Genomic DNA, 24029 nt, shown 5'->3' with positions numbered 1-24029 from the left:
CAGTGTGGCTCCCCAGATCCCTCCCGACCCGCTTGTCCTCACGGTTCTGAGCTTTGGGCTTCCCTGCGGAAGCAGGCCTGTGACGTCCTCGTGCTGTCTTCGCGATTAGACCAGGCTTTCTGAGGGCTGGAGCCACCCGTCTCAGTTCTTGCTGCCCAAGTGCTGCTTCCCGCCCCAGGGAGGCGCCATCGTTGGGACTAGGCTGATGGTGAACTTGAGCCTCCTCGAGAGCTAACTACCCAGGGAGAGCTGGGTTTTGTAGATCAGGGTGGAACCCAGGTGGCAGTATATTTAGAAGATTCTCCGGGTAGTTTCGAAGCCAGGTTAGAGGGCTGATTTGAGAATCCCTGGCCTGACTCTCAAGTCTTTGTGGGGTCCTTCTTTTTTTCAGCCGGGGACGTGGGTTGACCAAGGGTGGGCCTGAGCACGGCCGGGTTAACATCTGGGTCTTTCCCCCCTGCAGCACATGGACGGCAGCTTCTCCGTGAAGCCTTTAAAGCAGAAGCAAATCGTAAGTCTGTCAGAGGGAACACCAGGAGCCCTTTTGATTTGAGACTCGTGCACACACGTGACCCTATGGTCTCTGTGGGTTATTCTGCGAGGCCACCATGGCTGCTGCGGAATTAACTGGTGACACCGCTGCAGTGGGCCCTGGGCTCCAGAAGTCAGGGTCAGAGTCACTGGGTGTGTCTGTGTGTACTGCGTACCCACTACGTATCTGCGTTGACCACTGTAGTCCTGAGTCTTGTGTAAACATTGGCTGAACGTGTGAATGGACAGAAAGAGAGAAGGGAGGGAGGGAGGGAAGGAAGGAAGAAATTAGGAAAGAAACACTGCAGTTTTCCTCCTTCCTCCTTCCAATTTGCTGAAATGACCTCCGTGTTGAATAAAGACTTGAATCGACTTGATCCGTATTTAAGGCAAAGATGGAATCTCTTGGAACCCATGGGAGCTATAGACCAATACGGCCTTTCTTTGGAGTCAGTAACTCCGTGTTCCAGCCCCAGGAAGAATCACCCCTGGTGGCCTCCCGCTTCAGAACGTTCTGTGAGGATTTAGAGGCCAGGGCCCCTTGAGCCAAGCCTAGAGGCTGGTCTAACCATGGCCCCGGTGGGGTCTTTCTCCAGAGCCATGATGATCAGGTTGCCCTTGTGTGCCGCTGCTCAGGCGTGTCAGCCACGGCCCGGGGCTGGCGGTGGCCAGTTTTTTAAGAGAGGGCTCGAGAGAACCCTGGCAGGGCCAACGCCTGGAGGTGGCTGGAGGGCGGGAGACCCCAGTGGTGGTCCAGGCATGGGTTTCGGGAGAGCTGACTGGCACACCATGGCTCTCAGGAGGGTCTTTGTGGTCTGTGTGGTGGAAAGTGCAGCAACTCAGGCCACCCTGAAACGTAGTCAGCTTGAGGCCTGACTCTGGTCAGTCTTGGGCGGGAGGGGTGACAGGAGGGTCCAGAGTCGTTTTCCTGTGGGGTTGGGCCTGATAAGGTGAGCAGAAAGTGTGGTCACCAAGCCCAGTAGAGCTTGGCTCCATGCCATCCGGGCTGGGCAGGGCCTGGCCGAACCCAGTGTCCATGCTTCCTGTGGGCACCTCACCCGGCCCGTCTCCAGCAGTATCTGCTCCCTGCAGGGGGCGGGGGTTGGACAGAGCGGACGCCCACGCCTGCCCCCAGGACCCGAGCCCGGCCCCTGGGAGTGGGTGTCGGGCTGGGGGTTGCAGAGGAGCCCTTGGGCGGCGGGGGGTGAGTGCCCAGAGACTGCTCTGCCCTGCAGGTGGACCGGGTTAGCTACCTGCTGCAGGAGATCTATGGCATTGAGAACAAGAACAACCAGGAGACCAAGGTGCGTGCTCGCGGCCCCACGGGCAGGCCAGGCCAGCGTGCCCCCCGCGCTCCGCTGGCTGCTCGGAGGTGGTGACCTGCCTGGGTCCTCATCCTGGCCAGGGCCCTGCCGTGCCTTCCCCTGGAGGCCCCAGGACCCCAGCTCCATCACTTTTCCTTCATTCTTGAGTTACCAGAGTCTGTGGGACGTTTTGTCCTTTTTCCAGCAAATGTGCTGCCTCCTTCCCATCACTGGGCTCCGGCTGTCAGGGCAGCCTGGGACGCCGGGCTGGCTCCTGCCCCCAGACCTTGCCCAGGTGGCCCTGGCCTTTCCCCCCTCACAGCAGCGGCTTAGCTTGGGGTGTGACATCCGTGAGGGGAGCCTGGCGGCCCATAGAGCCTGGGTGTGGGGGCACAGACCCCCTCAATTATGGGGAACAGGAGACCTGAGTCCTCTCTATTTGGGGGGTGGATGGGGGGATGCCCTGCTCCTCGGTGACCTTCGTCTGCCCCCGGGGGCTTCCCTTGGCCCCCGCAGGCCCCGGGGGGGAAGGTCCCCAGTGTCTGACCTCTGGCCTCGGGAGCCACTGACCCTGGGCGCCTCGTGTCCCGCAGCCCTCGGATGAGGAGAACAGCGACAACAGCAACGAGTGTGTGGTGTGCCTGTCTGACCTCCGGGACACGCTGATCCTGCCCTGCCGCCACCTCTGCCTCTGCAACTCCTGTGCGGACACGCTGCGCTACCAGGCCAGCAACTGCCCCATCTGCCGGCTGCGTGAGTGGGGCAGGCGGGGGCGGCACAGGCAGGGCCCCCACAGTCACGGCCAGCACCTCTGGGGAGGTCAGACCTGGTCCAGGAAGGACTGGCGGCCGGTGTGTGCAGGGAGCTGCCGAGACGCAATCAGCGACTCAGAGCTTCTCAAGGAGTACATGGGACAGACTCGGAGCAGTTCAGTTCAGTTCAGTTGCTCAGTCGTGTCCGACTCTTTGCGACCCCATGGACCGCAGCATGCCAGGCCTCCATCACCAACTCCTGGAGCTCATTCAAACTCATGTCCATTGAGTTGGTGATGGCATCCAACCATCTCATCCTCTGCCGTCCCCTTCTTCCGCCTTCAATCTTTGCCAGCTGCTGTTGCTGCTAAGTCTTTCCCAGCATCAGGGTCTTTTCAAATGAGTCTGATAAAACACGACAATAAAGTGGAAAATGTGCTGGGTGTAAATGATCACGGAGTTAAATTTGGTTTCCTGGAGCATCTGGAAAAGGTTGTCACATCAGGCCGAATTTTGAGTAAAACATCCGTCCTCCAGCAGAGAAGGAACGTCCTCAGGGCGTGGGTCCTGCTGGTGTCTCTGGGGTCCTGGCCCGGTTCCAGTGGGTGCTGGGTGTGGGCAGTGAGAGCGCCCTCGTGTGGCCGCTGCGGGACATTTTCTCTGAATAAATAAAGGATGGCCTTTTTTTTTTCAGTCATAGGCGGCTGTCAGGTGTATTGTTGCTTTCGGAAGCAGTGCATGGGTAGATTTGAAATTCGGGTCGTAAAAACATGTTTTTATTGTTGTGTTTAGTTCTTTGGTCAGTGACTGTTCACTATAAAGCTCTTTTGTTGGATAGTTTGTAGCTACTTTAAAATCATGCTTCAGAGCAGTTAATCAATATTCATGGCCTTGGGAAACCCTGGGAGAGAAAAAGAAAGTGTGATTTACAAATAGCAAAGCTCAGGGAGTTCCCTGGTATCCTAGTGGTTAGAGCTCCAGGCTTTCACTGCTGGGACCCAGGTTTAATCCCTGGTGGGGACTGAGATCCCACAGACTGGTGGGTGCCCTGAAGCCTGGTATAAAAAAAAAAACCAAAAAGTCCAGTTTTTTTTTTTAATGCAAATTGGTCTTTGTAACTAAGTGCTCTTTGCCCTATGAAATCGTTTAGCATATTAAAAACCCTAACTTACATTCAGTAAGGATTAATAACATGCCATTTTACTTTGTTTCCCAATTGGATTTACTTTTGTTTTTAGTGAATTACATTCCAGCTTAAAGGCGTTTAGTATACAGTCAAAGGAGACCAGGGCAGGGCATTTTGAAGGCTTTTGTTGTAATTAAATCATTTGTTTCGTTTTCAATAACAAGTACTATTTCATGACTACCGTACTTTTCACAAAACAAATTCTTCATCCACCTGAAAACTAAAATATAATGGTGGTTATGTTTCATCAGCTGTATTGGACTGACTGAAATTCCTCGTGTCTGAGAATCATGGTCTTTAGGAATTCATTCTTATATTCAATTCCAAGAAGGTGGTATGTTTCCCTGGAGCCTCTGGCTTCCTACAGGGAGGAATCTACTTGTATTCTTTCCCTCCTTTTTTTTTTTCTCCTTTAACCTTAACCCGGGCCTCTCCCGGGATCACTGCAGGGTGGGTGGTCGTCAGGGTCCCTGAAACTCAGCAGGGTCTGAGTGCTGCCCCCACGTGACCTGAACCCGTCCCTCCCCCGCAGCGTTCCGAGCTCTTCTGCAGATCCGGGCGGTGCGCAAGAAGCCGGGGGCCCTGTCCCCCATCTCCTTCAGCCCTGTTTTGGCCCAGAGCCTGGACCATGACGAGCATTCTGTGAGTGCTGCTCTCTTTCTGTGTTGGAGCTGGAGAGGGCGGGGGTGGGGGGCCTGGGAGGGGCCCCGCCCACTGTAAGGCCCCGCCCTCACGTTCGGACAGAGAGGGCTCCTGGTGGGGCTGGTGGGGCAGCAGCGGGCTGCCCAGGCTCTGCCCTTAGGGCCGTGCCCTGCCAGCTTTTGGGGCCCCTGGCTCACCTGCCTGGTCCCAGGGGGCAGCGGTGAGGCTGAGTTCGGGGGGGGGGGGTCGACCCCGGCCCCGTGAGTGCCGGCTGCCCCGAGGACGTTGCTTCTACCAATAGCAAGGTTCTGAGACGCAGGTGACCTTTGGCTGAGTCTGAGTCATCGTGTCAGTCACCTCTGCTCCACCACACCAGACAGCCAGGGGCATTGTGTGCTCTTAGGAAGGGAGTTCTCCTCCGAAGGGCGGCAGTGGCGCATCCTCACCTGCTCCCTGCCCTCCCAGCCCCTGCCCAGGCACACAGGAGGGCACCCGCAGCCGTCCGCCGCACCTGCTCCCGAGGAACCGTGGGTCAGACCTTGCTGCAGTGGACGAGGGGAGTTAGACCAGGCTTCAGGGACCTCGAGAGACGGGGAGGGAGACAGACACAGAAACACAGAGACATGGGCTGATGGAGATGAAGGTTGACAGGGCGGTGCTGAGAGAAGGGCAGGTGGAGAAGCAGAAGGAAGTGTGGAGAGACACACAGACGGGGCAGCGGTTCGGGGGTCGCCAAGGTGGGCAGAGAGACAAAAGATGGAGGAGGGACGTGGGGCAGGCCCGGCTCTCGGGTCCCCGCTGGCTTCGAGCGTTGTCAGCTTGTGAGCCTGTTTTCTTGGCTCTCGATTGAGTTGTTTGGATCCCGTGATTCTCAGAGGCCCTGCCAGCGCTCTGAAAGGGAGATGAGCCAACACCGCCCGGCCTGGCATCCCCACAGACGGTGCCTGCCCTGGGCCAGCAGGTGTGACGAGTTCTGCCCCAGTGTTTGAGAACTGGGCCGCTGTTTAAGTCTTTCAGTATCTTAAGATGCTGTGTGCCCCTGGATCAGGGGCAAGGATGCCCATCTCCCCACTGTCCCGGGCCAGCCACACTGCTTATCCTGCTAGGCCTGTGGGCACCAGGGCTTCCAGCTCTGAAACCAGGCCCTCGGCCGTTTAACGGTAGACTTTATTTCAGAGCAGTGAGTACCTTCTCCAGCACCACCCATGTTGCTGGTGGAGAGAATGGTGCTGAGGTTCCCACCCCGAGGCAGGAGGCTGGCTGCTCCATGGAGGGTGGGCTCAGGCAGTGGGTTCTTACTGCCACCGCTCCCGATTTCTGCCCTGGTGTCCGAGAGTCAGGTCGGACCCTCCCATGTTTGTCCCTCTCACTGTGGAAGGGCTGAAGCACCTCCCACAGTGCAGGGCAGCCCAGGGCATGGATGGTTAACGTTGCATGCTCCCGAGGGCCAGTGCAGCCCTCTCTGGAGGTTATGATCCCAAGTAAGTGGCCCTCATTCTCTACCACATTCCCTGCGCGAGCAGTTTCCACGAAGCACCAGAGCCCACATGAGCCATTTTCTGCAGTGAATCTTAAGATCAGCACCGAGTGGGAGCAATCGGAGGCTTTAACTCCATCTTTAGGACTCAGGCTTGGCAATGAGTCGACCAGGCCGTGTTGGGGCCTCCAGCTCCCTTCTCTGTGCCCAGCTGGGCCCCCTCGTGGGGCATGCTTGGCCGCTGTCTTGCCCGCCCCAGCCAGGACCTGCTGCTTGGCAGGGGGTGGGGGTTGGCCCAAACCAGGAGTGGCCGCTGGGGACAGGCACTGGCTCCTCCAGTGCCAAGAGGACGCACAGGCCCAGACTACCCAGGCCCTGAGGTAGAACCCGTGCTCAGGCAGGTCCCCGCGGGCGGCTCAGAGGCTGGTAGAGTTTGCAAAGCGCTGGCTCCCGGCCTGCCCGGAGGCCAGAAGGCCAGGGAGACCCCGTCCAGCCCACTCGGCGCCGCACGGGGGGTGGCAGCGGTAAAACCTATGATTTTTATTTTGACAGTGTCCCTTTAAAAAATCAAAGTCGCACCCCGCCTCCCTGGCCAGCAAGAAACCTAAAGGGGAAACAGTAAGTGTGTCTGGCCCCGTGGCTTCGTCTCTGCCCCGTGCCCCGATGACTGCAGTGACGGAACGGGCACGCACTTTCACCCCAGGCCAGTGTGTCCAGTTCTTTTAATCTGTCAGACCCACTATCCCCAGTCCCAGCGTGCCCGCCCAGGAAGGGAGTTTTGTGGAACAAGCAGAACACAAGGTCTGTCGGCACGAAGCCCCGGCACCCCTCTCGCCAGCTCTGCTTTCTCCCGAGTGCCCTGTTTCCCTTTTTTTTCTTGCTGGCAGTGGAATGACGTCGGAGGTGGAACTAAGGCTGCCGCTCTTGTTGCGAATGTCCCTCACGCTTGCTCGCCCTGCACCCCTGCCCTGCGGGCCAACACTCGTATTTCTTTCATTTTCCCTGCATCTCGGGGTGGGGGCAGGCAGGGGGCAGGTGGTGAGTAGCTGCCGGGCCGGGCCTCTGCCTGGACCCCACCCTTGGTAAAAGGCAGAGAGTCAGGGTCCCTGAGGGTCAGCTTAGACACAGAGATTTCCTTTTCTTCTCCCTGTTCCGAGGGGCGAGGGAGATTAGAGTAATAACTTGAACCTGCAGGCAGCCTGGGAGCAGATGCAGGCGCCGTGGTCCCAGGTGGCCCAGAGGTGGCCGCTGAGGACAGGAAGCCCCAGCCGGCTCCTCTGCCCGCCTGGCCCCCAGGCTCACCCTGTCACCTCTTGCAGGTCAGCGGGGCAGGCAGGGCTTCCGAGGAGAGCGCACTGCCCTTCACCTCGCTCACAAGCTGATGGCAGGTGGCTGTCCCACCTGCGGCCCCGGCAGCCCAACTAACACCCCTGGCGCCTGGCCTCCCGCTCCCTTCGCCTTTAGCCCTGAACTTAGCCCGTTGGTTGGATCCTCGCAGCGTGGGCAATACCAGTCTTGGGCCCATTAGACTCCCGGGAGCCCGTGTCGGCCCAGCAGTGCTTGCGCAGCCCCGGAAGGTCTCTGGGCCCCACCCCTGTGTCGGGCGGGTCCTCTTGGCCTGGACCGCGCGCTCCCAGCGGCTTCTCCCACGGCTTTGCTGCCCTTCTGCTCCAGCCCTTCCTCTTACTAACTGCGCCCCCCACGCTCTGCGCCCACCAGGCAGGAGCAGAAAGCCAGGCAGGGGCTGGCCGAGGCCGGGGCGGGTGGCCTTCTGGACGCCTTCTCTGCCTCCATCCTGGGCACCACACGGACACTTGGATGTCCAGGGCCACGGCTGATGGCCAAGGCCTCCCTGGGCAGGGGTGCCCCCCGAGGGCGGGGGACAAGACCCTGGAAGGTGGAGTGGTCGGGGGACGGTCAGAGAGCAGGCTCTGGGGAGCAGACCGTCTCGGGGGCGCCGTGGGCAGTGGGCGGGCGCCTGGCCGGCTGGCCCCTCACCCCCGCTCCCTCCACAGAGCGCCGACAGCATCCCGCCCGGCTACGAGCCCATCTCCTTGCTCGAGGCACTCAATGGCCTTCGGGCGGTGCCCCCAGCCGTCCCCCCAGCTGTCCCCACGGCTCCCCTCTACGAGGAGATCACCTACTCGGGCGTCTCAGACGGCCTGTCGCAGGCCAGCTGTCCACTTGCTGGGATCGATCGGATGGTAGAAAGCAGCCTGCAGAAGGGCAAGCCCCGGAGCAAGTCCCCTGACAGGTGAGCCCGGCACCGGCAGCCCCCTGCGGCAGCGTGCGGCCCTGCCAGCTGCACTGCCTCCACCCCGCCTGCCCCACTGCGAGCCGGGGGCCATGTGCCCGGGGCCTGGCCGCGGGTCAGTCATGGGTCCTCCGGGCCGCCCATGGAGGTGCTGGTGACCAGCCCTGCCGGGCTCAGTTTTTCTCAGACGCTCACGGGTTTTCTAGAAGAGTATGAAGGAGGCACAGGTTCTGTAGAACTCCCACAGCCCCAACGCCTTCTGTGTGTCACAGAGCGGCTCCAAAGATTGGGGAGGCCACGGGCTTGTCCTTTGGCCGAGGCTCCCTTCCCCTCTGTGCGGGCCCTGGGGGCCTCCTGCCACGCACTCCCCGGCCTGGCGCACCTGTGCTGGCCCCCTGGCTGTTGGGGCCCCTGGGGCTGGCTTGGTTGAGCTCACCTGCCTGTCCTCTGCCCCCTCTGTCTCCAGCACCCTCCGGTCCCCGTCGTCCCCCATCCATGAGGAGGACGACTCGGAGGCTCTGCCCGTGCCGGGCGGGGCGGGGCTGGCGCTGAGCAGCTCCCCCGAGGTGAGGCCCCTGCCCTGTCCGTCTGTCCTGCCTGCCTGTTGGCCTCCCAGCCCCCACTGCTAGGGGCTGAAGGCCGTGGGGCCCCCCGTGTCCGGGGCCTGGCTGTCAGCACCAGGGTCTAAGCACGTGTCTTATGTCTTAGAGCTTCATGACTGAGACGGTGGATGAGACTTCATCGCTGAAGCAAGGTGAGTGCTCCCTGGCCTGAGCCCCGCCGTGCTCCGCCCCTGCTCCTCAGGGTTCTCCGAGCCTTGCTGGCTGACCACACACCGCAGTTCCTGCCCGGAGGATAGCCCTCGGCCGCCCGGTTTCCCTCCCTGCCCGTCCTTTAGTGGCAACAGCCGTTTTTTCTCTTCCCACCTGGACGGTTCTGCCGTGGCTGGTGCCTCATGCTCTTGGCCTGGGGCTCTGCCTGTCCCACCACAGCAGGGTCCCACCGGGGCCTCTGGGACTCGGGCCTGGTGTGGCCGATGGCCGGGGGCGTGCACAGCTCAGCCAGTCCCTCCCCTGTGTGTCCCCCATGCGGGGGTCCTGGCGCCCTTCCTGAGCAGAGGGTTTCGTTAGCACTCAGTGGCCCCTGGGGTCTAGTCCCAGCCGCCGTTGCCAGGCACTGGCTCTGGGTGGGGCAGGGACCTGCCAAGCCACCACAGGGCCTCAAGGGAGGTGATACAACTTGGAGACGCCATCCCTCTGCTGTCCCAGTGGTTCCTCCCTGCATCAGACAAGGAGACAGAGACTCACCAGGCTTGGTGTCGGGGGAGGCCCGGGTGTGGTCAAGGTCCCCAGAGCACCCTGCCATCTCTGGCGGCGTGAGCCCTCCCAGCTGCGTGGCCCCTGGCCCCGAGGGTCACGGGGTGACCGCGGCCTGCAGGCCCTTGGGAATGGTGCCAGGAAGGGGGTGTCCCCCTGGGAGCCCAGTGCTGTTGCTTCCTGCTCACCGTGCAGGCAGGCCCGTCTGCCCCTCAGGCCTCAGCTTCACCCCCCAGTGGCGGCAGCTCCTTCCTGCCTGCACAGTGCTCCGGGACCGGGGGCCTCCAGGGCCCTGTCATGGGATCCAGGGCCCTCTGAGGGCCCCAGAAGCGCAGGGCAGGTCCCAGCTGAGGTCTGACATGTAAGGAGGAGGATCCACCCCCGATGTGAATGCCCCGCTGTGGGCCTGGAGCTGTGTGCCCACCTGCCCGTTCCGGAAAATAGCAGACATTCTTTTCAATGTGGGCATGGGATGTTTTCTAATAAAAACAAAACAGAGCCCCATGCCCCCCCAGAGGGGTCGGGGGGCAGGAGAAAAGGAAAAAGGAAGAAAGCATAACGGACCGTCTGCCTCGGTCCCGGGAGAACGGGGGAGTCGGGGTGGGGTCTGGGCTCGGGGGCATGGCTGGACCACCTCCTGCCTGCAGGCCCCCCACCTGCCCTGTCCCCTGCAGGGAGCCGCGTGCCGTCCATCGAGAATGTCCTGCAGGACGGCAGCCCCGAGCCCTGTGGCCGCAGCCAGCCTGGTGCACCTGCCGACGTCTACCTGCCAGGTAAGGGCACTACACCTGAGGTTCTGGAGTCGAGACGAGCAGCCTCGTTGCCCTCAGAGCCTGGTTCCTTCCTGGTGGTGGGAAAGGCCCTCCTCTCTGCCCCCGCCTGCCCCGGGAGCCACACTGCCTTGAGCTATGGCTGGGCACTGGGGGGCTGAGACGGGCTTCAGTGTGGAAGGGCCTCTTGTCCTTGGGCTTCTGGCTGAGCAGCAGAGCCTGTGCAGACAGAGGGAGCTTGGAGGTCGGGGTGCTGGTGTGAAGAGGCAGACAGCAGGTGGCTCACCGAAACACACAGGCCCCCCCAGAGGAACCCACGGGCGAAGCTCTGTTAGAGTGATTCGGGACTCCAGAGGACCTGGTGTTTCCTGAGGGTGAAAACCTGGTTGGGCGGGGTGGGGAAGAGGGGTCAGGAGAGACTCCGCTTCCTGGAGCCTTGAGCGGATCCTGATCCTGCTGATCCTGCCGACCGCCTCTCACCTTGGCCCCTGGGTGCTGCTGGGGGGCACCCCGAGCACACTCAGCCCGTGCAGGACCGCCCCCTATTTCTCACCCCTCCAGTGGCCCACAGAGCGTCCCGGCGTTTGCAGGGCTGGCCCAGCCCATCAGTGGGCCCGGGACCTCTGGGGGTCAGGACCCCCAGCATGTCTCAGACCTCCTGTGGATCTTGGCCAGCTGCGGGGTGGGGAGAGCGGCAGAGGCCACTGGCTGGCCCTGGTGCGTGACCAGACAGCGGGGTGGGTTTGGTTCTTGATGCCAGTGCAGAACGGGGGCCATGCTGGGCTGTCCTCCACCCGCTTCCCCCTAGCTTGGCTGCCTGCTCCTGAGGGCAGGCTGGGGCCCTCAGGGATCCACCGCTTTTGTGACCGCCCACCCCCATGCCGCCGCCTCTTTCCCCCGAGCTTCCTCCTTCAGCAGAGACCCTGAGCATCTCCCGCGGCACTGTGTGGCTTTAAGAACGTGAGCCCCCACGGGGCGGGGGGTACCTTCTTTTCAGCAACTGCAGGTGTCCTCTGGGTGGAGGAAGCGTGGTTTAGTGGATCTTAGTGTAACCTGCCAGATAGGATAAAGTCGGGGTGGGCAAATCCGTAAAACGAAGAGGCCTGCAATGCCCGGTGCCCCATCAGCCCCACGGGCTGGAGGCCCTTGCTGGGCCCCGCCGCGCCCAGCCCCTCATCCCTGCCGGCTGCCCAGGTCCTTCCCTGGCCTGGCGTCCTCTGCCTTAGCACCAGGCCCGGGCGCCCTCTCGGGAAATGCGCTCGGCACCTCTCTTGTGCGTCAACCTGTCCGCGTGCGCATGGCGTTTGTTCCTATCGTACCCCGCCCCCACGCCTGCACCTCAGTCCCCCGTGCCGGTGCCTCTGCCTGGAGTGTGCGGCCCCTCTGAGCGCCTTGCTAACCGAGCTTCCGTCTTTCTCCTCCTCTGGCAGCCCTGGGGCCCGGCTCCTGCTCCGCTGGTTTAGAGGAGTAAGCCGGTACGTGACGCCTTCGCACGAGGGGCGGGGGGCTGCTTCCCCATATGGGGAAGTCTTCTCTGGGGCCCTGGATTTTGAATCCAGAGGCTTCTGAAGGCCACAGCAGGGGTGCTCCAGAGAGGTGGTCCTTGGGGGAGGGGTCCGACCAGCCTTTGGAACCGGAGGACTTTCCCTCTGGACCAGGCGGCCCAGTGAGGCTCTTGTAGCCTCGAGGGTCCCAGGATCAGTGACTCAGCGCCAGCCAGGACCCTGCTGTTGCTGACAACTAGCCTGTCCCCCACCTCTGGAACCTCCTGGAACACCAGCATGCTCTGGGGTCAGCCTGTGAGTGGTCCCCGGACAGCCCAAATGGACATCTTACTGAAAGCCATTCCGAGAGCAACCTCAAAGAGAGGGAGGCACTGGGGGACCCCTGCCCCTCCTCCAGGCAACCTCAGCCCGCTGGGAAGTCTGGAGAGAAAGAATCTGGTGCCTTCAATGGCCCAGGGTTTCTAGATGAATGTGGTGGGGTCCCGCCCCCGGCTGTCGGCCTTGGAGGACTTGGCCCCCCTCCCAGTCAGCCGTGCTGCCCGACTGCGGGGTCCGCCACCGACGACATTCCTCCCACAGACCTCTCCTACCTTCCTTGGTCGCTTTTTGTGACAATGTTTAGCTTCAACTGAAATCGGACCTGGCACTTTTATGACGTTGGCCCCAGCCTCATCCTTGGGAGATAGTGTTGCCACTTGGGTAAAACTTCGAGAAGCGAGAAACGGCTCAGACCTGGCTGCGGAGAACCGTGTTTGTCTTCTGGGCTGCGTGGCAGAGCTGGCTTCCCGTGTGCAGCCTCAGCTCCTAAGAAGACAGTCCCCTCGCTGGGTCCCCGAGGGTCTGTCGCTGGCCCCAGGGACACCTGGGTTTGTCCCTGAAGCTGCCTGGGGCCTGCGAGGTGTGGCGCCCCAGGCACCAGTGCCCAGGGTGGCCTGAGTACAGGGGTAGTTCATAGCACCCTGGGGGTGCCTCTCGGGGTGCCCTGGGCCCCACTGCGTGTGCCCCTCTGCCGGGGCCACGGAGTCCAGCTGAACCCAGTGGTGACGGGACAGTGGCCCGGCAGAAGCAGGAAGCTCAGCGCGGGCGTGGGCAGGGGCCAGCGGCGGGCACCCCTCAGCTGGCCGAGGTCGCCGGCCTGCCGTGTGCCCCGCTGCAAACATGCTGGGCGGCTGCGGGAGCCCAGAGCCCGTGGGCTGCCCTCTGACTTTTGCCCTCTCGCCCTGCAGGATGGTCCACCTCCATGGAGACTCCCCGCAGCCTCCACATCGCTGGGCACCCCCGGCCCCCGCTTGGCGGCCCCAGCCCCGACCCCAGGGTTGCTGAGCTTACCCCGCTCTGAGAGCCTGGCCTGGCTGGCAGCACAGAGCCCCCACCTCCGCCAAGATCCCAGCGCGACCCCGGACCCTCCAGTCTGCACGGCGGTGTGGTTTCCGGCTCCAAGGGGCCGTGTGACCCTCCATCAGAGAGGACAGCTGACCGTCGCCTCCGCCCACTCCCCTTTTCTACGGTCAAGGTTTGCTGATGGTACACAATGAAGGACGGTGGCTTTCTGCCCTGGGCGCCGAGCTCTGGGCTCCTCCCGCATGCCCCGGGGGGCTGGTCGCCCATGAGAAGCCTGGATGGGCCTCCACAGCCCCCAAGCCCGTGAGGGGCCCGTCGGCGCCAGTGAACGTGGCAAAGTGGAGAATTCGGTGGCGGACCAAGCACAGCCTCGTGAGAACGACGCGGGACTCTGGGAGGGAAGGAAGCAGGGGCCGAGTCTCAGCCAATGAAGGAAACAGTGCCTGTCCCCCACCGTGCGTGTGGCCTCCCCCTCCCCACTGGCCCCACGGGGCGCCTCCCTCAGGTCAGCCGGCCTGGCAGCCAGACCTGCCGTGGGCCCGGCCACTGGCAGGGGTTCTGTCTGGGCCCTTCTCTGAGCCCGGCGCCTTCTCAGAGGCAGCTTCGCCCACCTTACCAGACCTTCCAGGTGGGGGTTCCACTTGCCCGTGGCACTGCTCTCCCCCTGGGGGGCGTGACAGGCCTCTGGGCTTCTCTGCCCTCTGTTTGCCATGTAGACGTAACTCACCGTCCCTCCTTGATTCCTTCAGTTTGGGGCTCCTGTGGTGGGACCTGCCTGGGGGTTGTGGATCCCATCTGAGGTGACCTCGTCTTTTAAAGATACATTTTCTGGGCAGCAGAAAGGCCAAGGGGGCGCTTGGCCTTGGTGCCCCGGACCGGCTGCCCGTGCAGGGCCTTGAGCCTGGTGGATGGGTCTCAGCACCCAGGAGCTGGCCCTTGGCCAGCGAGAGAGGGCCTGGCTCCCTGTGGAGCTGCCCCAGGGAGCACGGTCCCGGGGTGGCTGGCAGCCCCACCCGGGGCACTTGGGGGACACCCCCGTTTCTCTCCGGTCGAGCCTGTGAGCAGAGGCCACAGCCGGGGCGGCCTGCCCCAGCCCCTTGGCTCCCTGTGTGCCCTCCCCTCTCGGCCACCATGTGCTCCTGGGGGCACACGTGGCGATGCACACACACGCACCCCTGCACACACAGGCGGGGAGGCCGTGTCCTGCTGCTCACTCCTCTCGCGATCAGCACCCCAGCCTCTCACCATCTGTGTTGGTGTCAGTGATTCTGCAGGACAGGGTGCAGACTGGCCTGTCTTGGACTCACATGTGCTGTCATTTGATGTACTCTGATTGGCTAGTTTTTGTTCGTTTTTACTGTATATTTATAGTAATAAAACCGCACAGCAGTATCCTGCCCGCTCCCTCCGTGCCCAGCCCCGCTGGGCTCAGGTTCCCTCCTGGGAGGCCGGGTGGTATGGGAGCCCGCTCATGGCTGCAGCCCCGGTTCCCTCAAGTCTAAGATGCCAGCAAACCTCCAGCTTCCAGGAGGCCGTGAAGACGGCTGCTGTTCCTCTTCCAGCCGTCACCGTGCTGACTGTGGGCCTGGAGCAAAGGCGGGTGGGACCCTCAGACCTCAGCCCTGCCTCCTGAGCGGCTGGCGGAGCCCCGGGCCCCCAGGTGTGCCAGTGACGCAGTGTACCCGTCGCCGGTTCATCCCGCTACCCTGAACCGAGTGCCTGCTGTGCCAGCAGAGGGCAAAACGGGCAAGGCCCCCCAGGAGCCTGCCCTCTGTCAGCGAGATGCCACACAAGTCATCCAAGTCTTTCCCAGGTCTGGGGACCATTAGAAAGCGAGTCGGCAGGTCATGAGACGGAGCGGGTTTAACCCATGGCTGGGGAGGGCTCCACCGAGGAGACATTCCAACTGAGTCCTGAAGGCTGCCCCCCAGCAGTTGGCCCAGCAGGGACACAGGCCTGGAGAGTGGGCCTGGTGTGTCTGCTTGGAGTGGCCCAAGCATCAGAGTTGGGGGTGTGGGGTGCAGTTTCAGTCTAGGAGCGATCAGAGGCTTCTCGGCAAGGGAGCAGGTTTCTCCAGCTGTTTTGTGGGGAGCAAATTAGGTTCGGCTGCTAGGATGCTGGCACCCAGCCAGAACCCCTGCCTGGTCTCGGCTTGCCGGACCAGCAAGCCTCCCAGTAGGGGAAGGCTGGGAAGTGGCATACCCACCACCAGAACCACCTGTCAGGCGGGTCCTGGCTCCTCTGCACACGGTTCCGAGTGGCTCCCGTGGGCCCTCTGACTCCGGCACCCTGTCCCTGCTCCAGGCAAGGCTGCCACCCTTGGTCGTGCCTGGTCGGGTGTGACCCCAGTGTGGGAGGACGCGCAGTGTCACACGGGTTCCTGCGCGGGCTGCACTGATCCCCCTGCACACTGACCCGGACGAACCCGCCGCCTCTGTTAACGTGTGCGCGGCCTGGAGGCAGCGTCCTCTGAATTGGCCCCTCCTCTTGATGAGCTCTTCCTTCGGTAAGCTGCCCCATCCGGGCCCTGACCCCGGCAGAGGGCCTCGGTGGGGGAGAGCCTCTCTGTTGCTGTTCAGTCGCTAAGTCACGTCTGCTCTGTGCGACCCCATGGACTGCAGCGCGCCAGGCCTCCCTGTCCCTCACTGTCTCCCAAAGCCTCTCTGTTGGGTCCCCACCCCCGACATCTCCGGATGGAAGCCCACTGTGGACCCAATGCAACTGAGTTTCTGGCAGGTCCTGCCAACCCTTGCCTGCCCTCTGGCACTCTCCTGCTCAGCCCTGCGCAGGGCAGCCTTCGCTGTGCCCGGGGCTTGCCCTCACCGCACAGCTCTCCCGGGCCTGTGCCACAGCGCGCCCATTCTGAGTGCAGGCTGCGGTGCAAATCGGTGTCCACCACGGGAGAAAAATGAAGCTGGGGCCAGCTAGTAGAGCGCGTGGCCCCACAAACTCCAGGGGAGCCCCACTGATGCTGCTGAGCCCTGGACCACCTCCTCCAGTATTGACACCAGGTAAGCAACTCGGGCCCGCTTCCGCAGGTTTTCTGTTGTGGACGCTGGGTGGGAGACAGTGGGAGTCTAGGGTGGGACCCTGGCTCTCACTGACTGCCAGGTGCCCTCAGACAAACCCCTTCATTGGAGCCCCAGGTCCTCCCTTGTTGGATGGGGGAGACCCTGTTTCCTCCAACAGGACTTGGCATTGTGGTGTCTGACTTGGAAGGTACTTGGTGTGCTGGGCTTGTTGCAGGAAGGGGGACCCCTTCCAGGGCCCAAAAGTGGGCTCTTGTGTAACACTCAGAAATGAACTGTCCGAGGAGACACTCCTGCTGACAAAGCAAGAGACTTTACTGGGAAGGGGTGCGCGGGCAGAGAGCAGGAGGGTAAGGGAAGCCAGGAGAACTGCTCTGCCACGTGGCTCGCAGTCTCGGGTTTTATGGTGATGGGATTAGTTTCCGGGTGGTCTTTGGCCAATTGTTCTGACTCAGGGTCCTTCCTGGTGGCGCACATGTTGTTCAGCCAAGATGGACGCCTAAATTACCATAGCCAGGTGTTATCTATATAAATCCATCCCATAATTGCAGATGTTTTTTCCTTCGCTGAAACTTTGCTTGTTGCTCTAATTGAGCAACAATAAACTCAACATTTATGTTGAGCAACATAAACTCAAACTTACGGCCAGGATCACAGCAGGCATTATTAACTGGCCAGGTGAGGGGATCCTATCTAGTGATTATCAATAGTGACCTGGATCTGACTATAATTTTTCTTTTCTTTTAAAGTCAACCAGTCTTTTCTCAGGGTCAACCAGTTTGCACCTTGGAGTAGAGAAATTCACCAGGGTAACCCAGGACTAGACACAGGTAATTGGCCACAAACCCAACAACTGGATTGTTTCTAAAACTAGCATAGGATCAGGCCTATGATAGAAGAACATTTGATTTATATGCGAAAGTCTAAGAAGTCAAGAAAACATTTTAAATTATCATACTAGTCAGGTCCAGCATCTTGGGCAAGCTGTCTTATCTCTGATGTCATCTTCTCGTCCTGGGTAGTCCAGTTTCTCCTCTGTTTGAACATCATTTTAAAGTGAGATCAGGTCAACTGTCCTCTCTATAGACCAGTCCACTGTAGGGCCTTTGGAAGTGGGAATTAGTCTGAGTCAATATCCCTTCAATTTCACTGTGCATGAGCTAGTTAAGAGTACCTGATAAAAAGGTCCTTCCATCCAGGTTGGAGACAGTTCCTTAAACTATGTCCTTCTTCAGTCCTGGTTGCAGCTTATGAGACATCTGATCTTTATCCAAAGACAGATTACTGAGGTAAGTTTCAGAAACAAACTTAGGGTGTTTTTTAGGAATTCAATTAAATTTTACATTAATATCATATAACAGCAAAGAACTATCCAGGAAATGAGTCTTACTAGATACAGACCTCTATTAACAAACTGAGATTTAACATTTATCGAAACATCTTTTTCTCCCTAAAGTTACCCTCATTTTTATCAAATATAACCAAATTAAGGCTAGTTTGTTTGCAAAACAGTTATGCTCTCAAAAATTTGGCCTAACCTGGTTTATATAACCAATTGATCATAGACTTTTTACTTTGCTGTTAAAGTCTCAGACTGAACTTTTAAAATAAAACCTTTCAGGACTGGGAAAGTCATGCCAAAATCTTATTATAGATTTCACCTAACAATATAGGTGAATTCTTCCATTTTCAAGGTCTTAAAATTCCTTGAGATTTCTGTACCTGTTAGTGAGGTAACTTTCCTAACTCATCTGATAAAGTTACTAGAAACCAAGAGTGTCCAATTTCTGAAGAAGTCAGATAGAAAATATAATTGTTATTTGTTTGTAACATCTAATTTTACCAAATTCTTGTCATAATTAGTTTGAGGGGAAGGTTTCCTCTACTCCCCAAAAACACAGATTCAAACCTGTGATTTTTTTCAGATAGAAACCATAAAAGCTAAATGCATATTCGCTGGTTCATTCAGTCCTTTTGTTAACGTCTGTGAAGTCATCAGGCTTCTCATTAGAATACTAGGACATATCAGAATGTTAGGAACTCCATATAATGTCTAGGATATCTATATTAGTAATATTTACCATACATTATAACCTGCGAGGATTTATCACTCATTTGATAATATTTCCCATGTAATTTAATCAACCAAATAAACACAATTAGTTTAATACCTCTCTATGGAATGTTTCAGGGGTGCTCTGAAGCACCCCAAAGTTAACTAGAGATCAAAAGAACTTCAACAGAATTCGATTTAAGTTTTGTCCAAAAAAATCAATCAAAAGGGTTTAGAACATCTGGTCAGATTCAGTCGATGCTGATGGGTGTATCATTTAGCTTGCTGCTATGTCACAATGGGTGTATATACCAAGGCTCAAGGGCTCATGAAAGTCGACTCTGTCATACTGGACCTAGTTGGCTCTAACCAGTTTTCCTGTGGCTGTGTCATTCCTAACAAAATCCATTTATCCAACTAATTGTGATCCAATTTTAGAAAATCCTGAGCATGCATAATTCTTTTCAGTATTTTCATACCTTCTACTGAAAACACATCTTAGTTTCTCTCAAGTATTTTCCACAATGAGGTACATTTCTTGCTGACAAATTTGTATCAGAATACAGTCTTCTTTGACCTCTAGTAAACCTATAGGAAGCTCCAATACTTTGGCCACCTAATGCAAAGAACGGACTCACTGGAAAAGACCCTGATGCCAGGAAAGACTGAAGGCAGGAGGAGAAGGGGACGACAGAGGATGAGGCGATTGGATGGCATCACCGACTCGATGAACATGAGGTTGAGCAAGCTCCGGGAGTTGGTGATGGACAGGGAGGCCTGGCGTGCTGCAGTCCATGGGGTCGCAAAGATTCGGACATGACTGAGCGACTAAACTGACAGAAACCTAGGTACAAAAGTATTATACTTATTGATGGATGTCTGTGTTACCAGGTATTAATACTGAATATTTCCCACTTCATGTGAACCTGGAATTCGTTTAATTTATCTGATTTGTAAGCTGCTTACTTTTATTTAAGTCAATTAAATAGAGCTAATTTACAAATTAACCTCAAAAATGTTATCCAGAAACAAAGATACACCGAGACATACACATATTCAGACAGATACAAGGCAAGACCTAGCTCCATTTTCTAAACTTAGTCATGCATTAGACATTATGATATAAAATTCACTAGTTTATAAAAAGACTTCTCCCCATTTTTCCTCAGTCTCAGGAATTAAGAGATGGTCTAGATAGGTGTTCCTGAGAACCCTGGTCTCAAGGCACAGGGAAAGAAAATCAAGTTCTAACAAAATGGCAGCAGGTCTAAACCGAATGGTAGCCACACAAAGCAAAATGGGCATCACAAATCAGAACACAGAATATAAAACACACACAGACCTGGCAGTTCTCGTAAAACACTCCCTTAAATACAAGATTACAGTTTCTAAGAAAACCTCCTATAGAGACACAGAACTTCAGATCCAAGTCCTAACAGAGTAAATGAAAATATCTCCAGTCTTCAGAGATTTCAAAGGGAGGAAAGGAAGCCAGGTTGAAAGGAAGAAGGGGGAGGAGGTGGGAGAGAACGGCAAAAGGGGTGGCCTTATAGACGTCTCTTGCCACCTGCAGATACTCAGGCCTCACGGGATTTTACCCTGGGCTTCCAGAGAAGCGGGGGACTGGAACTCAGCCTTAACAGAAACCAGACCAGAACAGAATCAGAATTTGAGTTCTCTGCCAAGAGGAGGTGATCAGTCTCCAATCCTCAGCTCAGGTTGAGGCCCTTCGACCAGATTCCTGCTTCCAGGACCAAGGGACTAGGAAAAAAAGAGTAGGATAGGAAGGGTTAAGGAGAAGAGAGAGAGAGCAAAGGGGAGAAAGGCCAGTAAAGTCTCTTGTTCCTTAACTGGTCAGGGCGCTCTGGCCAGTTGTCCGTGTCAAGAGGAGAGCAGGGACAAAAAGGTCCCAGTTGCAGCCGCTGGGTCTGGTCCATCGGCGGGCAAGCTGGTCCCTGAGTACCCCGAGTGGTCAGGATGTCAGTTGCAGCAAAGAAGAGTCCCCTCCAGAGTCGCTATTTGTTGCAGGAAGGGGAACCCCTTCCAGGGCCCCAAAGTGGGCTCTTGTGTAACACTGGGCAATAAATAGTCTGAGGAGACACTCCTGCTGACAAAGCAAGAGACTTTACTGGGAAGGGATGCCTGGGCGGAGAGCAGGAGGGTAAGGGAAGACCAGGACGGACTGCTCTCCCTTGGGGCTCACAGTCTCCAGTTTTACGTTGATGGGATTAGGTTCCAGGTTGTCTTTGGCCAATTGTTCTGACTCAGGGTCCTTCCTGGTGGCACACGCCTTGTTCAGCCAAGATGGATGCCAGTGAGATGGATTCTGAGAGGTGGTTGGACATGTGGTGTCACTTTTTGACCTTTCCCGAACTCTCCCAGTTGGTGGTGGCTTATTCCTGTTCCTTACCAGGACCTCCTGTCCTAAAACAACTCCTGCAAACAGGAAGTATGGTGCCTGGCCAGGGTGGGCAGTTTCAGTCAGTGTGCTTACCCTACCAAGCTGGGAAGCTCCCTGCCCGGGGACTTCAATCACTTCTGCCCCAGCAGGCGGGGCTTAGGGAGCCCCAGGGCTCCTCAGCATGCACCCCCACCCAGTTCAGCGCTGAGAGTGGACTGGGACTATGGGCCCCGCTGTCCTGCTCTTCTAGAGGCAGGCCGACGGCAGCAACCTTGGATTCCAGTGCTCAGCCGGTGGCAGAACGATGGGGCTGGCATGCCTGCAGGGGAGGATTCGCTCTGTGATGCCAGGGCTCAGCTGAGGCCCCAGAGGCCGGCGCCGGTCGAGCCTGGAGCTGGCGGCGGGAGCCCCGCAGGGCGGCGCTGCCAGGGGCGCTGGGGGAAGCCCCGGCGCAAAGTGATCTTGAGACTTCTTCCCTCTTGGGGCGGGCAGGCTGAGCCTGGACTCCACGGGCGCCGCCCCCGCGCCGGGGACCGGGAGTCCGCGCTCCACTCGGGTGCGCTCGGGCCGTCGGGCCTCCGGGACCCTTGGTCCGCTCGGGCCGTGGGCGGGGCACGCTCTGGGGCGCGCGGCTATTGGGCGGTGGCTGGGGCGCGCGCCGCCGCTCCCCCGCGCACGCTCCTTGCGCCTCGCAACGATGCGCCGGGGCGCCGCTACGGCTGTGCCGCGACGCGCGCCGGCGATTGGTGGAGGGGCGGGGGCCGGGGCGTGGCTGCCCGCGGATTGGCCGCGCCGAGCGGGGGTGGGCCGCACACGCACTTAAGGGGCGGTGTCCGGGCCGCGGGCGCTGGTGCCAAGATGTCGGCGGCGGCGGTGCCGGAGTTGAAGCGGATCAGTCGGGTGGAAGCGATGCGCCTGGGCCCCGGCTGGAGCCACTCGTGCCACGCTATGCTGTACGCCGCGAACCCGGGTCAGCTCTTCGGCCGCATCCCCATGCGCTTCTCGGTGCTGGTGAGGACGCGGGCGTGCGGGCGGCCGGGGAAAGGGGCACCGCCGCTCGGACCCGCGCCCGTGACCCGGCGCTCCGTTGCAGATGCAGATGCGCTTCGACGGGCTGCTGGGCTTCCCCGGGGGCTTCGTGGACCGGCGCTTCTGGTCGCTGGAGGACGGACTGAACCGGGTGCTGGGCCTGGGCCTGGGCTGCCTCCGCCTCACGGAGGCTGACTACTTGAGCTCGCACCTGACCGAGGGCCCGCACCGCGTCGTGGCGCACCTGTACGCGCGGCAGCTGACGCTGGAGCAGCTGCACGCCGTGGAGATCAGCGCGGTGCACTCGCGGGACCACGGCCTGGAGGTGGGGCCGCCGCCCGGGCCCCGGGCCCCGCCCCCCGCCCCGGGGTTTGGCTCTGGCCCCGCGGAAGGCACCGATGGGTAACACGTCCCCCTGAGGGTTCCCTGGCCGGGCTGGGAGGGTGACGCTGTCTCAGCTTCGGGGTGGGGAGAGGGACTAGGGGCCGGGCAGGGTGGGAGGCGGGCCGGGGCGCCCTCGGGGCTGTGTTCCATCTGCCTTGCTGCCTGCCATTGCCAATCCTGGGAGTGGGGGCGTGGGATCGGTGGGAGGCTGGGAAGGGGCGGTGCCTGCCCCGGGGGGTGTGAACTGCAGAGTACAGAAGTCTGGGTTCTCGTGGTGGGGGCACGACGGCTCTTTTTAGTTGTGGGTTTCATCGCCTAGAAGGCCTGGGAGTGACACGGGGTGTTTGGGATTCATCAGGTGGAAGAGGGAGCATGGGGTCTGGACTGGGGGCTTCGCCAGGGACTGAGGGCTGGGACTTGGGGGCGGGGTACGTGCATGGGGGCGGGGGTTGAAACTCGCTGGGGGGAAGGAGGGGCTGTATTTTCCCGAGGGAGCCGGTTGCCCCCAACCCCCGCCAGGGCCTCACATTATGTCCTGGGCAACCTGGCTGCCCTACCTCCAGCCTAGTGGCTCATCAGCCCCTCCTGCAACGGCCCTGCCGTCCCCAGGGTACTGGTCCTAACCCTCATCCCCTGTCCGCAGGTACTGGGACTCGTCCGTGTCCCTCTGTACACCCAGAAGGACCGAGTCGGGGGCTTTCCCAACTTCCTGAGCAACGCCTTCATCAGCACAGCCAAGTACCAGCTCCTGTTCGCCCTCAAGGTGCTCAACATGATGCCGGAGGAGAAGCTGGCTGAGGCCCTGGCTGCCGCCACGGAGAAGCAGAAGAAAGCCCTGGAGAAGCTGCTCCCGTCTTCCTCCTGAGGTGCCTCCTGTACCCTTTTGCCCCTGCCCCCCTTCCCCAGTTCTCTCTGCCTTTGGGCTGTGTTCCTGCGGGCCCGTCTTCTAGCATGTGCTACGTTTTCCCCACCTGACTGGGGGAGTAGGCACCTTGTCATTTCCAGTGCCCTGAGCAGTTACTGGGGGGTGGCCTGGGCACACCCATGCTGAGGCACACTCCGCACGTCTCACTGTGGACTGGGGGGGCGCCCAGGGGCTGTCTGATGCCCGTTGGTGCATGCACAGGGCCCTGGAGAAGCTGGTTTGTTCTCAGGGCAGTTTTATTCTTGAGGAGGCCACCACTGGGTTGACTCTTTCCTGCATCTTGCCCTGAGCCACCCCAGCCTGAGCTAGGTGGTGACACTGTGAATTTTGGTTGTTAGCTTTACTTGTGGTGAGTTTTCAAAGCAGCTGTACCTCCTTGGGTTTGGTCCCTGTGGACAGGCAGGGCCGTGGGACCCAGGTGTAGACGGAGCTGCTGGAGGGACAGGGAAGCTGTGTGTTCTTCGGTCCTGGCTGTAGGCCTGGGGTAGACGCAGGTGTCCCTTCCCTGCTTCCCAGGGACTGAGGGCTGGGGCTGAGCCTGAGTGGTGCTCTGGGCCCTTGAGATTGGAGCCCAGGCTGCCTGCCCCTCCCAGGCAGGGTGCGGCCACCTCCCTGTGGGTACTGTGGCCCTGCCCGCTGTGGACACTGGGCCATGAGCCTGATCCGGTGGTTTCTCCAAGGAGAGTGACAGGCCTTCCGCCCCTCTCCTGGTCTGGGTGGCTCTGCTCCGGCCTGCTTTGAGAGCCTCCCCCTCTGTTGGCAGCACCCTCTGCGGGCACCCCCAGGAGACGGTCCAGCAGCACCGGCTGAGTGTGCAGTGACAGTGGAGCCGCCGGGTCAGGAGGGTCGCCACTGGCGGTCTCCTAGGTATGAAAAGACTTCTCAGTGACGCTGAGGTTTCCGTGGTACCAGCCTGGCTGGTAAGGACAGCAGGTTCCTGCCCCAGCCTGGGCACCCGCCTTGGAGCCTTGGTGCAGCGCTGGCAAGTGTGGGCAGGAGCACTGGCTCTGTAATAAAACACCTGAACCTTGTTCCTCTGATTTTCTGGGGCATGCTTCACTTGCTAGGTAGCGTTGTCGGGAGGGGCTCTGTGCACAGGTGGTCCTGCCACAGGGCCAGGGATGGGGCAG

The 24029-nt window shown here is 59.5% G+C and overlaps 2 protein-coding genes across 6 annotated transcripts in view; both read left to right on the top strand.

The window, feature by feature from the left end:
• Positions 1–14463, top strand: part of MGRN1 (mahogunin ring finger 1) — a 36701-nt gene extending 22238 nt beyond the window's left edge. The window contains exons 8-18 of one of the 5 annotated variants that reach the window (XM_052656514.1): positions 464–511; positions 1767–1835; positions 2429–2588; positions 4306–4415; positions 6445–6510; positions 7908–8146; positions 8613–8712; positions 8855–8900; positions 10137–10235; positions 11663–11707; positions 12964–14463. In XM_052656514.1, coding sequence (XP_052512474.1) covers positions 464–511; positions 1767–1835; positions 2429–2588; positions 4306–4415; positions 6445–6510; positions 7908–8146; positions 8613–8712; positions 8855–8900; positions 10137–10235; positions 11663–11703 — 978 coding nt within the window. In that variant the 3' untranslated portion in view covers positions 11704–11707; positions 12964–14463. Of the gene's footprint in view, positions 1–463; positions 512–1766; positions 1836–2428; positions 2589–4305; positions 4416–6444; positions 6511–7907; positions 8147–8612; positions 8713–8854; positions 8901–10109; positions 10236–11662; positions 11708–12963 lie in introns of all 5 variants that reach the window. The other 4 variants (XM_052656520.1, XM_052656490.1, XM_052656507.1 and 1 more) reach the window with 4 other exon arrangements.
• Positions 14464–21398: 6935 nt separating this feature from the next.
• Positions 21399–23924, top strand: NUDT16L1 (nudix hydrolase 16 like 1). The gene is made up of 4 exons (XM_052635590.1): positions 21399–21572; positions 21655–21915; positions 22618–22840; positions 23663–23924. The coding sequence occupies exons 1-3, from the start codon at positions 21420–21422 to the stop codon at positions 22837–22839; spliced, it is 636 nt and encodes a 211-aa protein (XP_052491550.1). The 5' UTR covers positions 21399–21419; the 3' UTR covers position 22840; positions 23663–23924.
• Positions 23925–24029: the final 105 nt, after the last annotated feature.

Source organism: Budorcas taxicolor, chromosome 2 (genome assembly GCF_023091745.1).
Source record: "Budorcas taxicolor isolate Tak-1 chromosome 2, Takin1.1, whole genome shotgun sequence".
Lineage (NCBI taxonomy): Eukaryota > Metazoa > Chordata > Mammalia > Artiodactyla > Bovidae > Budorcas > Budorcas taxicolor.
The sequence above is the reverse complement of the archived record's forward strand: the minus strand, read 5'-3'. Positions and strand labels throughout refer to the sequence as shown.

Bases quoted from the DNA above. Each gene is read 5' to 3' on its own strand.
- NUDT16L1 (XM_052635590.1), top strand. From the start codon at position 21,420: ATGTCGGCGGCGGCGGTGCCGGAGTTGAAGCGGATCAGTCGGGTGGAA. The intron at 21,573-21,654 runs GTGAGGACGCGG...GCTCCGTTGCAG, and splicing joins CCATGCGCTTCTCGGTGCTG to ATGCAGATGCGCTTCGACGG. The intron at 21,916-22,617 runs GTGGGGCCGCCG...CCCTGTCCGCAG, and splicing joins CGCGGGACCACGGCCTGGAG to GTACTGGGACTCGTCCGTGT.